This window comes from Cnephaeus nilssonii, assembly GCF_951640355.1.
Source record: "Cnephaeus nilssonii genome assembly, chromosome: 11".
NCBI classification, from domain to species: Eukaryota; Metazoa; Chordata; class Mammalia; order Chiroptera; family Vespertilionidae; genus Cnephaeus; species Cnephaeus nilssonii.
The window spans coordinates 22,439,040-22,455,972 of NC_137082.1; the positions used below are offsets into that span (position 1 = coordinate 22,439,040).

At 36.7% G+C, this 16,933-nt stretch overlaps 1 protein-coding gene across 1 annotated transcript in view; it reads right to left on the bottom strand.

The window, feature by feature from the left end:
• Nucleotides 1-16,933, bottom strand: part of SPTLC3 (serine palmitoyltransferase long chain base subunit 3) — a 131,293-nt gene that overhangs the window by 59,713 nt on the left and 54,647 nt on the right. The window contains exons 5-6 of the mRNA XM_079783757.1: nt 4,389-4,513; nt 2,331-2,424 (exon numbers count right to left, since the gene is read on the bottom strand). Of these exons, the coding sequence (XP_079639883.1) occupies nt 2,331-2,424; nt 4,389-4,513 (219 nt within the window). The remainder of the gene's footprint in view (nt 1-2,330; nt 2,425-4,388; nt 4,514-16,933) is intronic.

Sequence of the window (16,933 nt, forward strand, 5' to 3'; positions counted from 1 at the left end):
CAATGGTGGCCAGAGAATATATATAAGTTATCTATTGTTATGTAACAAACTATCCCAGAACTTAGAGGCTTAAAACAACAAACACTTATTATCTGGTAGATTTTGCAAATTAGGAATTTGGGAATCTTAGCTGGGTATTCTGGCCATATAAAATATGCGAGGCTGCAGTGAAGATGTTGGCAGGAGATCAGTCAAGGTGTCCTCCTTCCATGGTTCTTGGCTGCCTGAATGTCCTCATAAGTGATCCAAGAACGGAGATGCAGAAGCCTACAATGTCTTTAGAACATAATCTTAAGAGTGACATATCATCTTTTCTACTGTATTCTTTTAAGCACACAAACCAATCTTGAGACAATGCAGAAGGGGGTTATACAAGATTATTACATTTAACCATATATATGGATGGAACTATAGTCAAATACTTGCCAGCTGTTCTTTATCTTTCCCCAAGTAGAGAAAATCTCTGATCACCAATCACTCATCATGCCAAAGAATCAAAAGGGTATAATTGTGCTAATACTAAAGACATTTTCTGTGGTCTCTCTCTTTCTCTCTCTTTTGTTAATCCTCATCCGAGGATATTTTCCCATTGATTTTTAGAGAGAACAGAAGGGGGGGGGGGAGACACAAAGAGAGAGAAACATTGATGTGAAAGACACATTAACTGGTTGCCTCCCACACATGCCCTGACAGGGCCAGGAATCGAGTCTGCAACTGAGGGAAGTACTCTTGACCTGCAACCCTTCAACGCTCTATCCACTGAGCCAAACTGGCTAGGACTCTGTGGTCTCTTAATAAGTTTATTTCTTGAACTCCTAAAAGATGTTTACTCAAAGCATGAATTTTCAACACTGTCAACATAATTTGAGTCTGGATGTGACGATCAATAGTAAATGAAATAGAACTGGAAGAATGTAACTTGGCTTATCAGCGACTAACCAAGATTGATTGTTTGATGCAAAATAAAGAAATGGAGACAAGATATTTTGAATTACCATGGATTTGGTTGTCATAATTGGGCTAGGTTGGAGGGACCTCAAGTCTGGTTCTTCCAGAGGGTCTGGTTCTGAACTGGACCCCAGAGTACTCATAATCACACAGCTGCTGAAGGTGGTTCAGGAAAGGCATAGCCAGACCTCATCCTACTCAGTGAAAGCAGGAGACTTTTCATTAGAAAAACTGCAAGTTATAATGGAGATTCACTTTAGAACTCTTCCATTCTTTTGCTTTTCTTCGCATGTGGCAATTGTTCTTTGGTTTGATATTTCTGTGAGGTGAACAAAACAAATGGAACAATTCTCCCTCAGTTCTCTATCACTTTTCTTCTCCTCACTTTAGTCTTTGTTACTTCCTTGGAGCATGGAGGGTAGTGTCAAGGAAGAGGAAAAGGAAACAGTAGAGAGGAGGGGGAAGCAGGAGAGAAAAATGGTGAAAAGGAAGAGAGAGGAAACAAGAGTGTGTGTGAGTGAGTGTGTGTGTGTGTGTGCACATGTGCACACAATGAAAGAAAGGAAAATTCTGATCATAGTAATGAATTAGAATCAGAAACTGAACCAGGGGGATCTTTGCACACCAGATAGTTCAACACCCTTATTTTCCAGATGAGAAAACTGAGTACATGAATGATTAAAGGATTTACATAAGGTGATGCAACAAGTCAGGGGCACAGCTGGACAATAGAACACAGGTGTCACCCACTACCTTCTTTTAAGTATTTCCCAATATTTCCCAGGCTGCCCCATCAGTCTGTAAGAGTAAATAGCCTCTGCCTCTTCCTCCTCATCCAACCACACAACTCAGAGCCTGAAAGAGCATTTCAATCAAGTTGAATAAACTGTGTGTGTGTGTGTGTGTGTGTGTGTGTGTGTGTGTGTGTGTGTCGGGGGGAGGGTGTCTGAGACTGTAATGAATGAGTATAGTGAAAAGAAGCATTTTGCTAAGGAAGATGACTTTTTACCTGATTATAACATACAACTTAAACAAGTCTTCAAATTTCCCAAGGCAGAGTAATAGAAAAGAAAGAGTTATAACACTCCTGATAATTAAATGGTAGTTCTAAGAGATCAGTCATGTCTTCAGAGGCCATATTGCAAGACCACTAATAACAGTGACACTAATGTGTTTGGGTTGCACTTAACAATTCGAGTGTTTAGTGCACTTCAACCATTTGTTCTGGGTCAGCAGAGGTTAACAAGCCAGTAGTGAATATAAACACAATTGTGTTTTGTTAGGCTAAGCTCCAGGTTTGAAGAGCAAGGACAAAGCCCCATCAATTATTTTTACGTTCTAGAAACAAGTGGTACATGTTGGATAAATATATTGATACTCACTGTTGTGTTTGAAGATCCTTATGGTTGCACCTGAGAGTCGGGCCCCAAGCACAAGAGATGCGTGGTTTAACTCATCACTTAAGATGAGGCATCCCTGTTTAGAAAAAAACACACATATGATACAGGTCAATAAATAAAGTTAAGGAAAAACAACATGTGGGAACAGTAAAATATTTTGAGACTTGAAACATAGACTCATGCACTCACTGCAGTTTTAAAAGCCCAAAACTTTAATCTGGTGTCTTTATGAATAAAATACTATTCAGCAATTAGCTGATGGAGTTGGGGGTTGTTTTAAGGGATTACATCCTTAGTCACTTACACTTAATTTTCAGCAGAAAAGGTCATTTAAGATCTTGGTTCAGCAACAGCTATTGTGTAAAGAATTGATGTTTGACAGGAAAACTGATACACTTTTGAGTGGGTTGGGGACTTGCTGGGGCCCTTCAATCCCATGTTGGATTATTTGGGACAGTTTTGGTGTTTCCTTTTGAAAGGCAGGGTCTTTTCTTTTTCATTCTTCACTGTACTGACATTCATGCAATAAGAGCATCACTGCTTGAGTTAAAAATATTGCATTTGGAAAAGTATGAATGGCAATTCAGTCTGAGGCATGTGGAAAAGCCCAATCTAATTTACTGCTTATAAATTATAACTTATAAAATTATTTTTCCTTTTGAATGAAAACATTTTAAATTTTGAAATTGCTCAACCATACCCAAAATGCAGAGACAAACTATGGTGGCCAATTTGTCTTCCATGGCCACTCAGAATCTGTGAGTTCTTCCTTATATTTTGGAAAACTTCATACAAAACATGTTTTGAGTTTTTGAGGCAAGAGCCAGCAACATTCCTATACTCTATACTCCAGACATGTGTGCACATTTATTATTTTTTTGGTGAACATTTGAAAGTTACTTGTAAACCTCATGATACCTCACCCTGAAGTTCTTCAGCATGTTTTTATGAAGAACAAGAACATTCTCCTACAAAATCACAATGTAATCATCACACCCAAGAAATTAAACATTTATATATTATGTAATATATAGCTCAAAATGATGTTTCCCCAACTGTCCTAATACTGTTTTATGCCTTTTACAGATATTCTTTTTCCTTCTATTTTTTTAAAATACATGATCCAATCAAAGACTATACATTACATTTAGTTGTCATGAGTCAGATTTCTTAAAAAACATAAATCTGGTTATGGCACTTGATTTTACTTAAAATGAACCAACCTACTCCCCATTTTTTCTCAGGAAGAATTTTAAAACTTGCACATGATTTACACTGCAAGACTTTGCAATTTGGCATCTGCCATCATCTATGGTCCTTTCTCCATCCACTACCCTATACTCTAGTTCTTCCCAACCTAGGCCTTTACCCATGCTGTTTCCTCTTTCTTGTCTTAAGGCAATAACTTATCTATCTTAACAGATAAGTAAAAGATTCTCATTTCACCCACTTTGAATGAGCTTTCTCAAGAAGAGTTTGAAGGCAACTTTTTGTCCTTCCCCATGTATATACATGCCTTCTCTGTGTTAGTCATCCTACTTTATTTGGTGTGTTGTTTCTCCATTAGAATGTAAATTACATGAAATTACAAGGCACAAGTCTTGTTCATCTTTGTATGTCTTGTATCTTGCCTCACAACAGGACATAGTCGATTCTCAATCAGGTATTTATTGAGTGAATGAATAAATGAATGAATGGTACAAACAAAATGTTTTGTTCAAATAAATGCTTAATAAGTGTTGTCTACATTATAGATGATGAGTTGGGAGCCTACAAATTTAATTGATTTTGCTAAGAAATAAACTCATTTTGCATGAAAGATGAAATTTGACTCACATCGGGGGCTGCAATTCTATAACCAGACTATAATGATGAAGAGATTTGCTGGACTAAGCTAGTACATTTATTTTAAAAGCTGGACATCCATTAGGCTTTTCCTCAGAAAAAGAACTTCTGAGCTATATCTCTAACAAAGGGCCTTCTCAGTTATAATTCTTAGGAAAAATACAGCAGAAGACAATTATGTTAACAAATTCTCACCTTTCCAACTAATGCAGGAATATTCATTGAGTTAGTTGCAAATCCCATCCCAAAGACCATGGCTGCTTCTACATTCAGGAACTGAGCCACAAGGTCCTCCAACTCTTTATGCTTATCCAAGGTTCCTGCACACAAAATAATAGGATGAGTGAGTCTTCTCTTTCACAAAAAGTCTAAGAATTAAATCTCAAATTCCAGTACATACCCATCACCAAAATTTATCTATATATCTTGGTGATGCATAGCAGGTATATTTACTATGTAGTCCCCATACAGAAACAACCCAAATGTCTATCTACTACAGAATGGATAGATGTATTGTGGGAATATCTATGTAATCAAATTCAACACAGCAACGAGAAAGAACAAATTACTGTACAACACAACAACTTAAAAAAATCACACAAATTAGTGATTGAGTGAAATAAGTCAGATACTTATATAATCATACAGGTTGTATGAGTCCATTTATATAAAATTTACAAACAGATAAAACTGACCTATTATGTTGGAAGTCAGGGTGGTGGTTTCTTTTACTAGGAGCATGAGAAGAGCTTTGGGATTCTTTAAGTGTTTTATTTCTAGATCTGGGTGCTAGTCACATGGGTATGTTTGCTTTGTGAAAATCCATTGAGCTAAATACTTGTGATTGGTGTACTTTTTATATAAATACCTTATGATGCAATAAAAACTACAAAAATTCATTCCACAATTTTTCTCTCCATACCCTACATCTCACAAATAACTGATTAAATGTTAACCCCTCAGAGGTTCCCCACACTCACATGTAAACATATTCCATAAATACTAATAAATCTAGTTATAATTTATTGAACCTTTGGGATGTGCTAGATTTCAAAGCCCACTATTTAGGTTATCTCATTTAATCTTAATAGCCCAGGAATCCAGGTATTATTACTTTACAGATAAGAAAGCTAAAGTGTAAAGAGGTCACAGAAAAAAAGCAACAGAGGTAATCTAGTTAAACTCCAAAGTTCACATTTTTACCACTTTGGTATCTTTTATATGCTTACTTTCTGACCCCTTTCTCTACATAATCCCCTCATGCCTTACTGAGAGCAAACCCAATGCTCCCATATTATTTTTTTTGTCACCACTCTAACTTCTAGATCGGCAGTCCCATATGGTAGCCTCTAGCTACAAGTAGTTAGTGCAATAGAGAAACTGAGTTTTAAATTTTAGTTAACTTAATTTAAATTTTTAAACTGAGGCACTATAAAATATTTACTACTCAACACAACTTCATATTTCGATAGGGTTACATTCTACTTATTTCACTTTATTCTATGAAAGTGTAGTGTCTGAATTGAGATGTGCTATAAGCATAAAATATACACCATTTTTAGGGCTTAGCTCAACAATAAAAATAATGTAAAATGGCTTATTAATATTTTTATATTGATTACATGTTTAAGTCATAATATGTTGGATATATTGGGTAGAAAATATAAAGTTGAGTTTACCTGTTTTTTAAAACTTTTTAATGTTTTAAAATTTTTACTATAAAATTTAAATTATAGGTGTCTTGCATTATATTTTTATTGGGCAGTACTGCACTAGATGATACACTTAACAGAATAGAAAAATGGGCAAGTGGAGAGATGCTGCAATTTGCATCCTTGGGATGTAGAAGCCAGATTTAACTCAAATTTAAGTTAGAGCTATATTGTTAGCATATTCAGAACTATTATAAACATACTTCTTTTAACCTAATGATTAACATATTTTAGTAAACATAATGTGTTATCAGACTTTAATTTAAATTGGTAAATTATCTTGCTTATTGTGCTAAAATGGTGAAGCGTTAAACTCTAGGAAAGCACTGAATGGTTCAAAGTTTTACTTTGCATTTAATATGGAAGCTAAAATTTGATGTCCGATCTTTATCTTTTATGAGAAGTCACACTATCATCTAACAGATAACTGGTGGTCTTTCTTTTCAAAGCAGAATTCATCTGTTTTTCAATTGTCAGAAACCATAGTAAAACACGTATTTCGGCAGTCAATTTTGCTCAAGATTTGAGGGAAAACGTTAAAACTTTAAATTGTAATTTAAAACCTTTTCATCATCAAAGATATATTAAATAAAAAGAGAAAAAAAAATGCAGTCACATAATCATTTGTCAGATTTGTTTTTACCTAACAGAGACTGCATCCCAAAAGCAATGGCCCCAGGAATAAGTAGTGAAAAGACCATTGGCCTGGACACAGGAAGACTTTGAGTTCTGGCTCCAGCTTTTTCACAAAACAGCTGAGTGGACTTGCAATTTCCAGAGAGGCTGGGAGAGGCACTGTTGTAGGTTTCCCTGACATGGGGAGTGCTCTTTCCTCCACATCTATTTTCTTGCAGCTCCCACTCACTCTTTGAGATCCACACAACATGACCTCTTTTTGGGATTCCATTCTCAGCTTCCCCAGGTAAACTTGGTCATTTTCTCTTCTAAGATTGCATAAGCTTCACCGCATAATGCTTATAGCCTTTCAATTGAACTGAGGATGTCCACAGGGCCATCTTCTTTGTTACAGAAAGAGCCCTCAGGATACAGATACTGTGTTTGAAATGTTCCTCTTGGCAGCCACGGTGCCTAGTGCAGCACTGACACACAGTACTGGTAGAATTGCATGCTGTCTTTTGATGGAGAATGAAGATAGAACTGAGCCTAGAGGAGGTGATGGTGCAGGGAAGAAGGTCAAGAACCATGTGATGCTAGGGCAACAAGGTGGCTGGGCAGTGAGCACCAGCTTGAAAATACCTATATCTGAACTTTGAAACTTTCCCCAAGACACTTTCCTGCCTAGAGGGTGAGGGGACAGCAGTGTCCTGGTCTAGTCACCCAGAACTAGAGTAGGAGTGAGTAGGAGTTTATAATGAATCTTTGTGAACTCCACCTTTATCTTTCCCAAATCTGACATTTCAGGGGTTTATGTATTACAGTTGCCTCACTAAAACTTCTTAGAATAATGTAGGAAGTGTTGTAAGCAACCGAACAGCCAACCAAACAGCCAACTAATGAGAAATGGGTGTATCTAAGGACATCCTGAAAAATTGCCAAGATGGAGATGAGAGGAAATGCAGTGTCTATATGTGGCCTCCAGATGCAAGCCAGTGGTGACGTGGTTAGTCAAGTAATGTTTAAATATACAAATTTCTATAACCAGATGCCTCACACCTGCGTTATGAGTGGTTGTGAATCTACAGGCTTACTTTCATGTGTTGAAACAACAGTCCCCAATCTCAAACCCAATTATCATAGAATTTCTTTGTTTAGTGTTCATAGCTCAAATTTCATAAACAGATTTGAAAGATTCCCAGAATGGTTGGCCATTTTATTATTCAAGAAGTCATGCCTTTCAAAGTTAGCCTGGGTTGGTCTGGGGTGGGGTAGAGTTTGTAATTAAATAATAAAAAGTGTGGATTATTTGCATTAATTGACTACTGATTTCCTTCTCCTGTTCTTCATATTCAATAAATAAAAATGTAGGAATACCTTGGGAAAACAAAGGAGTCACTAGAAACGTAACTAGTTTGCTTTCCACAAATATTCAGTCCATGCACTTCTATTGAATTGAGGTGCCTGGGTCATGCCAAATTATGGTAGGTGGTTGAGTACCTGAGTACTTCTAGAAATTATATTCAACATTTCGTCTGTATATAAATATGAGCATTTTTTAATCCCAAGAAAACACAGCTGATAGCATTATAATTAGCTAGGAAAGGAGCTAATTAGGAAAGGAGCAAAGGGGAAAGCCAGACATTATAAGCATAGCCATTTGGGCAGCTTCACCAGGAAGCTGCAATTTTGCACTCTGCAGGTAATCACCTGCCCTTTCCCTGCAGATCACTGGGGGAAGGGGTCCAACAAAGGGGAGATGGAAACATGCACAGTAAAGTTGTGGTGACACAGGAAGGGTGCCTGTCAGTCAAACCTTGGAGCAGAAACTATTGGCCAGAATGGACAGGGCCACTGCAAGCCCATGGAAATTTGGGAGTACATAATCTCCTAAACAAAGGAGCTTGCTCTCTTGGCTCTTGTTCTCTGGCTCCTTTGGCTTTGCTCCTGTCCATGTTATTTCCATAGCCACATAGCCATGTGGCACGTGGATCCCACAGCAATGGACTGATGAACTGCGACTGGGAACACAAACTAAGCTAGCCTGATGCTGGACTGGACACTACTCTAATGTGGAACAAAATTTCTGGACACCGGCTTTGATTCTAGCTTTATTGAAGCTATAGCTATACTCTTCTACAGGGGGACAAAGGGAAATGGGACCAGGGATTCTCAGGGGTTTAATTTCACAGAAATAAAGCTTTCTACAATATTTCATCCTCCCATGTGAGTCTCTGAAAATTCATTTTCTCTGGATATTGCAAGAATCCCACTCCCACTAGCAGCAGGTGGGGATGAGGACCTCTCCCCACTGATAATACATCTATTGTCCTAAATGAAGGTAAAGATAAATTCACAGTAATTTTTATTTCCTTTTCTCTCTCTAACTTTTGTCTTTAATCCCTGAAGGTCAATAACAGTCATAAATTGGTAGTGACAATTGCTATGTTGTACATATATGGACACTTATTCTCATCCTGAACGTTCATTTATCCAATGGGATACTGAATAAAAGAATAAATACAAGCTGGGTGTATCCTCTTGCCAGCTCTCTTAGCATTATTTCATGGGCCAGATACTGGGTTTGCAACTATCAGTCAAATAAATAAAAAATCAGATTCAGGGAAAAAATACCTATATTGTATTTATGGATGATACACTGCTCCTGGATTTTTACTGACATTTATTGACTAAAACATTTCAGGTATAACATATAGATTGCAGGCCTTCATATTGACACTGTTCAATAATAAAGAGTGTGGGTGTTATTAACCATCTTGTTTCACAATCACCCATTCTTCCTGAGTGGCACATGGGAGGACTGTTTTTCACACTGTGGTTGTGGTCACTTTTTGTCTAGAGTATCCTGTTTGTAGGCTGTTCCTTAGATTTGACCTAGGAGCAGGCTATTATTTATCATGGAAACCTGCCAGCTGGCTCATCTGGCTGTTCCTGTTGTGCTGTAATGATCATGCCTCTAAGCCACTTTGCTTGAACTGGTGATTCCTGCATTAACACCATCATCAATCTTTCTACCTAAAACATTCTACCTTCCAGCTCATCACCCCAAAACTCTTAGAATGCTTTGCTTTCCTCCTTATTCCACTGTGCCCAGTCTAATGGGGGTTATAGAGCTATGATACCTCTTTAGTAGGTTTGTTTTCCTGTAGACATGCAGAACAAGTGTGAAAAAAAGCCACATGTGATGTCTACAGTAGATCTATAACATACTTTCATACTGCACATAGGCAGCTTTTGCTGGCTTAAGAGTCCTTCTATCCTGTTGAAATAGAAGAGACAGTTTTTAATCTGCCCACCTATCCAGGCCTTCATTTTAAACAAACCATTTACCACCCCTTGCCAGTTTAAAGCATTAGTAGATCATTAGAATCTGATACAAACAAAAACCTTAAGTGAGGCATGGATATATAATCATTATGATCCTTCCTATCATAAATAATCCTAATACTGGAATAATTTTTAGTAGACCAAATGATGACGTCTACCTCACCTCTGACACCATACTCAATAAATTCATGTTCTTATCCTTCTTCTATTTTTTATAATGTTTTATTTTGATGTAATTTCAGACCTACAAAAAAGTTGTAAGAACAGTACCAATAATCTCTAGATACTTTTCACTCAAATTCCTCAAATGTTATTATTTTACTACATTTCCTTAAATATCTCTCTCTCTCTCTCTCTCTCTCTCTCTCACACACACACACATATATATGAAACATTACATATATGTATGTATGTTTATATATGTATGTATATATTTATGTTATATATAGAAACAGATACAGAAGTGATGTCAGTTGCCTATAGGATACAGATAATAAGTGCAGGCCACCTACTTAATAACATGTCAACTTACCATGCTAAAATATTTCAAGATTTGTTAGTTGTCACACAACTTTTTAAGGGTAGTTCTGCTATTATCCAAATTGTACAGACAAGAGAGTGAGAGTTCACTTTCCCAAGGTTACACAATTAGTAAGCCTAGAGCCAAGATTCAGATTCAGCATGTCTGACTCTATAGAATAAATTCTTCATCACTATTCCATGTCATTTTCCAAAGTCTGGCCTAAGGGGTGCTAAGCATCTGTATGCTTCTAAAGATATAAAGATTTGTTGCTAGGAACATCATAGGATAATTTGAAATAATAACTTATGCACGTTCTCCTTAAATTGTTATTTTTTTTCCTCCCAAGTTTATTTATTTGGTAGCTGGAAACTATTAGCCTTGTGTTTCTGGAAAAATTCTTGATATAGCGGCCAAAGTAAAAATTGTTTCTTTCCTATCTCTGGAAAAAGCTTACATGAATTGAAGGAGTTATATTAAGTGTACTCAAAGGAGAGAAATTAGAGTACCTGAGAAACAGAGAAGGTAAGGGGGATTTGATCAAGTCTGGGGTCAGTGGATACTTGTGCATTTCTTGGTGGTAGCTGCCTGGGGACAGCTGCAAGGTACATTAGAGTAGCTTGAATGCTGGACATTGGACTTTCTATCCACACCAGCCACTCCTCAGCCCTCACCATGGGATAAAAGTACCTGGACTGCTGGATCACACGGATTGTGTTCACTGAAACAGTGGGCCTCTCAACAGGGGAGCAAAGACCAGGGAGACATCCTTGATGTCTGGGAGCTGCATAATATTCTAGAACATTTGTTCTGTCTTGATGAATGGGAGCCCCAATATGGCCTAAAAATAGAACAGCTAGATTCAGGCTTACAGTTAACTTTAACTTGATTAAAACAACAACAACTTGAACACTTCTTTTTCACCTGAGTTTGTGACCCACCTGGCCTTTTCATTCATTAGCTATGTGACCTTGGGGAAGTTATTGATATTTTTTGGACTTTGGTTTACTCCTTTATAAAAGGAAGTTCGATTAAACAATAGGGATCTTGTCTCAGTTGTGATTCCATTCTCTATTTTACTTCCATGAAAGAGCAGAGAATTAAGTCTGGACATGGTGCATAATGAAATGGGTAAGTTCTACCTGGTAGCATTGATGGAAATTAATTTATAGGCTCCTATGTAGTCTTTCAATCCTCACTTTTTACTTCTGGAGCTTATCCTAGTCCTTCTTGGATTATTAAATATACCCACAATACATAGGGTGTCCAGATGGTATAGAGTTCAAGAAAATATAAACAGGTTTTTGCCCTGAAGGAGTAGGAAAGACATGTGAAATAGGTAGAAAAAAATAGAAGCCTGGATAAATTCCTTGATTCTGCAACTCAAATCTTCTTAATTCTGTTAGTCAACACCAGGTGAAAAGTTGTATCTAGGTTATGTCCTCCGTATTAAAAGAAACACAAATGCCAAAATGATAAAAAAAAAATGGCTTTATCAAGAGTGTATGAAATAAATGGGTATCACATTTATGTCAAGTAGTATTTTTGCCATCCCAAATGCTCCCATTCCCACAGTTAATCACCTGAATGTGTGAAGCTAGCAGTAGACCTTGACAATGTTCTTGGTTTTCCTCAAGTTATTATCAGTGGCTTTCAAGGATATACCCAGGTGTCTATGTCAATGAAAGTTAATCTATATCCTTAGTATATTTGGATGTGACAGGATTTTCAGTCTAAAGTAAAGGAGACTAAAGTTTGATGTGTGCTGATATGCAATGGATTTGGAAATCTGGACGATGATATTAAATATATAGGATTCTTCTTCCCAAGTTGCTATGATAGTGAGTACTTGTCTATATCAGAAGACATTTTATAGAGGGCCAGACACAAAGTACTTTGGGCTTTGTGGGCCATGTGGTTTCTGTTGCAATGATTCAACTCTGCCATTATAAAGTCAAAGCAGCCAGCCCTGGCTGGTGTGTCTCAGTTGGGTGGGTGTTGTCCCGTACACCAAAAGGTTGGCTGTTTGATTCCAGGTCAGAGCACATACCCCAGTTGGGGGCTGGATCCCCTAGTGGGAGGCCTGCATGAGGCAGCCCATCATTTTGAATAGATATTTTTCTCTCCCTCCCTCTCTCTTCCTCTCTCTAAAAAAATCAATAAAAATGTATTTAAAGAATCAATAAAGTCAAAGCAGCCATAGATAATCCACAAAATAATGGGTGTAGCTGTGTTCCAATAAAACTTTATTTATGCATACTAACATTTGAATTCCATAAAATTTCACATGTTACAAAATATTATTCTTATTTTTATTCTTAAGCTATTTAACACTAAAAATTATTTGTAACTTGCAGTCAGTGTGAAAACAGGGGGCAGTTTGGTGAGCCCTGATGTAGTTGGTCTCTATTGATAGCTATGAACAATATGGCATAGTGCTCTTCAGTGAGACTCAGGATAACTAGTGTCTAGTCTTGACTTCTCAACCTAGTGACTGCATGAACACTGATTGGCAAGTCATTAAAATATCTCTAGACTTCATGTATATGGTATTTGTGAGGGTGGAGGGAAGATAATCTATAAATTCTAAAATTAGATAACCTACAAATTCTAAAATTGTATGAGTTCTAATTTTGGTCAATTATCCCAGGTATTACCTTGCTGGTAAGTCTACTTGTGAAAATTATTGGCATAGCTTGTTGAGTTGTTATGCTTCCTTGGCTTTGTTGAACCTACAGGGCCAATTTCCACATTTGCAAAAACATCCCTGCTAGTTGAAATTTGGCTGGGCTGTAATTTCTGTCACTGTCAAGAGTAGGGCTATTTCCTTGTTAAAACTATAATAGGTATTAGGAAATTTCCAAAAGGCTTTCAGAAACCAAGATACACTTTCATTTTCCTACTCACAAACAATTCCTCTGAGAGTCCCTCTCCTCTTACAATTACTCTCAAATGAAAATAAAAAGGCTTGAGAGAAAAGCAATAACATTTTATTCATCGGGTTTTATAATAATTTAGTCTGAGAGGAATTAGCACTATTTATGATGAATGATTTTGCTGTGTAAATTAAGAAGGTAAAACTAATTGAGGATGTTTATAGCCTATTTAATTGAACCTACTGTTTTAGAGCATGTTTATAGCATTGATTTGCATAAAATCATGTTAATTAAATTTGTTTTTTTAAAAGAACACAAGATCTTTACTTGCTAACAGTTTCTTAGAAAATGCTCATTCCCATAAGAATTTGAAGGACATAAGATGATATTTATTTGAAATAGTTTTAATGTCAACATTTTGCAAATTCATGCTGGCCCCTTATTCGGTAGTTCAGGTTAGCAAGACTGCACATTTCTTGAATCTAGCTACAAATATTTGAGAAAAAACACACAACAGCCTTGATAGTTTGAATTAAATGATAACATAGAACTTGTCTGGAAGACAAAGAGGCAGACAAACCATTTAATGATTACGGATAATGTTCTCAAATGTTGAAAAAAAGGAGACATTTCAGCAAATTTGCACATTACACTTAACATGAAAATCACAGCTGGAACTCAAGAAAGAAAAATAATTTCCTATTTTATTCAGATACATTGATTCCTAAGTTAATATATCCTTTATGATGTTTTTACGGTGAAACTATTTGAAGGCTACTTCTTGAAATTGCAATTATAATTTGAAGGAATGTTCTCAAATAAGCAGTTTTAAGGTATGCATACTATTCAGGTTTCCCTAATAAGATGAATCAAACACCAGGCTTTCCTTCTCCAAGGAAGAGAAATCTACAAGTAGAGATGAGCTTTCATTGGCACCGAGTTAGTCTTGTGGCATTCCATGCGTTTGTTTTCCTAGAAGTGAACTTCTTACTAACAGTTGCTGGTCAAACTATGACAGCACAAAGAGCTTACAGAGTATATGTATTCAAATAATATACTACTACTACACATCTTCTGCATACTCTTAGAGAATAAAAGTGGAGCAGGGGAAAGAAAGAAAACAAAGCTTCTCTCTGGTTTGCCCGAGTTTAAACTTTCCTGGTCTTGAAAATCTGGACCAGCAATGTGTATCAGGTGGCCTATGTTCAGATATCAAAACCAACTGTCTTCACTGATTTTCTGGGGTTCTATTACCTACTTCTCAGTTTTTATTGATAGACTCAATCTCTTAAGCATATATGGTGTTCACCTCACACAAAGTAAAATACATTTTGAAAAATTTTAGACTGATTTGGTTAAGAAAGTTAGCCACGCTGGATAGTTTTCAGTGGTTCCCAAAGTGTGTTCCCCAAAGCAGCAACGTCACCTGGCAACTCATTCGGAATACAAAATCGTGGATCCTATTCCAGATCAACTGAATCAGAAACTCTGTAGGTGGCACAACAAACTGTGTTTTTCCATGCCCTTCAAGGGATTCTCATGTTAAAGTTTGAGAACCACAAATGGAGTCACTACAGCCAAACTGCTAAATTACTACAATCAAGTAGGTTGAGGCTTAAGCATACAATTCTACTCCTGTTTTAAGGATCCTGGGAACTTAAAACTTTTGACCTTTCCAGTCCTGGGTTAATGCCTGGATCTACATCAAACCTCCAGATAACCCTGATTACCCTGAAGTACTAAGGAAAGAATGGTCACCTATTCAGACCACTTGATACCCTAATGGACCACTAGTTATCTACAGGATTATCATCTCAAAGCAATCCAGAGGCTAAGAATGTGGGATTGATGCTTCTCAAGAATGCACTTTTATTATTATTATTATTATTATTATTATTATTATTATTATTATTAGAACGCTTAGCTTTTCTCTCTTCTTCAGAACACTGAGTGTTGCCTAGTTGCATTTCTGGTTTGAAAACCCTAAGATTCTTGAATAAATCTTTATCATTTATTTCTAGGCACATCCCTCAGACTCTGAGTTCATTGTACACACAAAAGAATCCACACAGCCTGGGCTAGGTTCCCTCCAATAGACTGAAAAATGTGGCCAGTCTGATTTAGTGGCAACATTTTGGAAATGCCAGAACTCTTTTTGTAAGACTGTGCCTCATTTTAGACTCTTGTTGACTTTTAAGACAATAATTAACCCTCAAAATAGGAGTTCATTGTGGAAAAATTAGAAAATACTACAAAATAAAATATAACCATCCTTATCAATGCAGATATTCATGTAAAATGTATTTTTAAAAATGGGCCCATCATTTACATACTGTTTTATTCTTTTAACAATGTATTTTCCATGTTAAAGATAAGAAAATTGAGGACCAGGAAGACATATACCTTATGTCTTCCCTAGCTAGTTATTTAAAATTTTAAGGTAATATTTCTCAAAATGGAACTGCTGAGTTAAATACCTTGCTGTTGATACATTTTCATATTGCTCACCAATTTACTCCAAAAGCAGTTTACAACAATGGACTTTTCTTCACTTGTTTGAAACTATAGTATATTATTATTATTATTTAACTTTTCCCAATTAGGTGAAAAGTGGTAACTGAGTCTCAAGAGACAATCACTGGTAAGTATAGAACTTTTGAAATTTCATAAAGTGAACATACACATATAACTGCAACAAGATAAAAAACAATATGAAAAGCAACTGTGAAGTGCCTTTGTGCTCCTCCTGGTTACCATTCACCTCCCCCCAAAGTAACGGCTATTCCGTGCATTCTCAACAGGGGTGTTATTGTTCCCAAAAAGTTGAAGATTGGTTTTTGGAGGGGGGATATCTTACTCCATGTATGCAGAAAGCACAAATATCCACGTACTACATAAACAGATTTATACTTATCTGTGGTATGAAAATACCATGGGAGGAGGAGATAATAAAAAAGGTTGAGAAACATCATACTATTCTGATTGTGTAGTTTTGCCTGTATTGAACTTTGTCAAAAACTAGGCCCACTTCTTAAATTGGAATTATCTTTTCTTTCGATTTGTAAGTCTTTACCTATTAAGAATTTTAATACTTTGTCCTATACATTGGGAATAACTTTATCCAATTTTGTTCTGTGACTTTTAACTTAGTTGACATTGTTTTTATATGAAGAATTTTGAATGTTTCCTTTTGTTGAATCTTTCCCTTTAAGTTCTCTGGGAGTGCTCTCTCTGGTTCCCTAGAGTAGACTACTGCCTGAATTAGGCTTGCGAAATCCTGAAGGGCAAACACTTGTGGATAGCTGTTGATCGGAAGCAAGCTGGCCTTCCTCTAAAAGGGAAGTTTTCATGGTCCAGAGTGGCCTGAGTGGTATGGAGTGGGCCTGAAGGTCATTTACAATGGGTCTCTCTGCCTAAGAGGGCATTCTGCCAAGTGAGGTGAGCTCTGGTGGAAAATATTGGAGGTCATTATGGGATGTAGAACTGAGGAGGTGATTACAAGTAACAAGCTAGAGAAGAGGCTGAATGTTTCTGTCTTTCCCACCCCCCAAAATTCATATGTTGAACATTTAATGCCTAAAGTGATAATATTAGGAGGTAGAACCTATGGGAGGTGAGTAGGTGATGAGGATGAAGACCTCTAAATGGAATTAGTGCCTGTATAAAAGA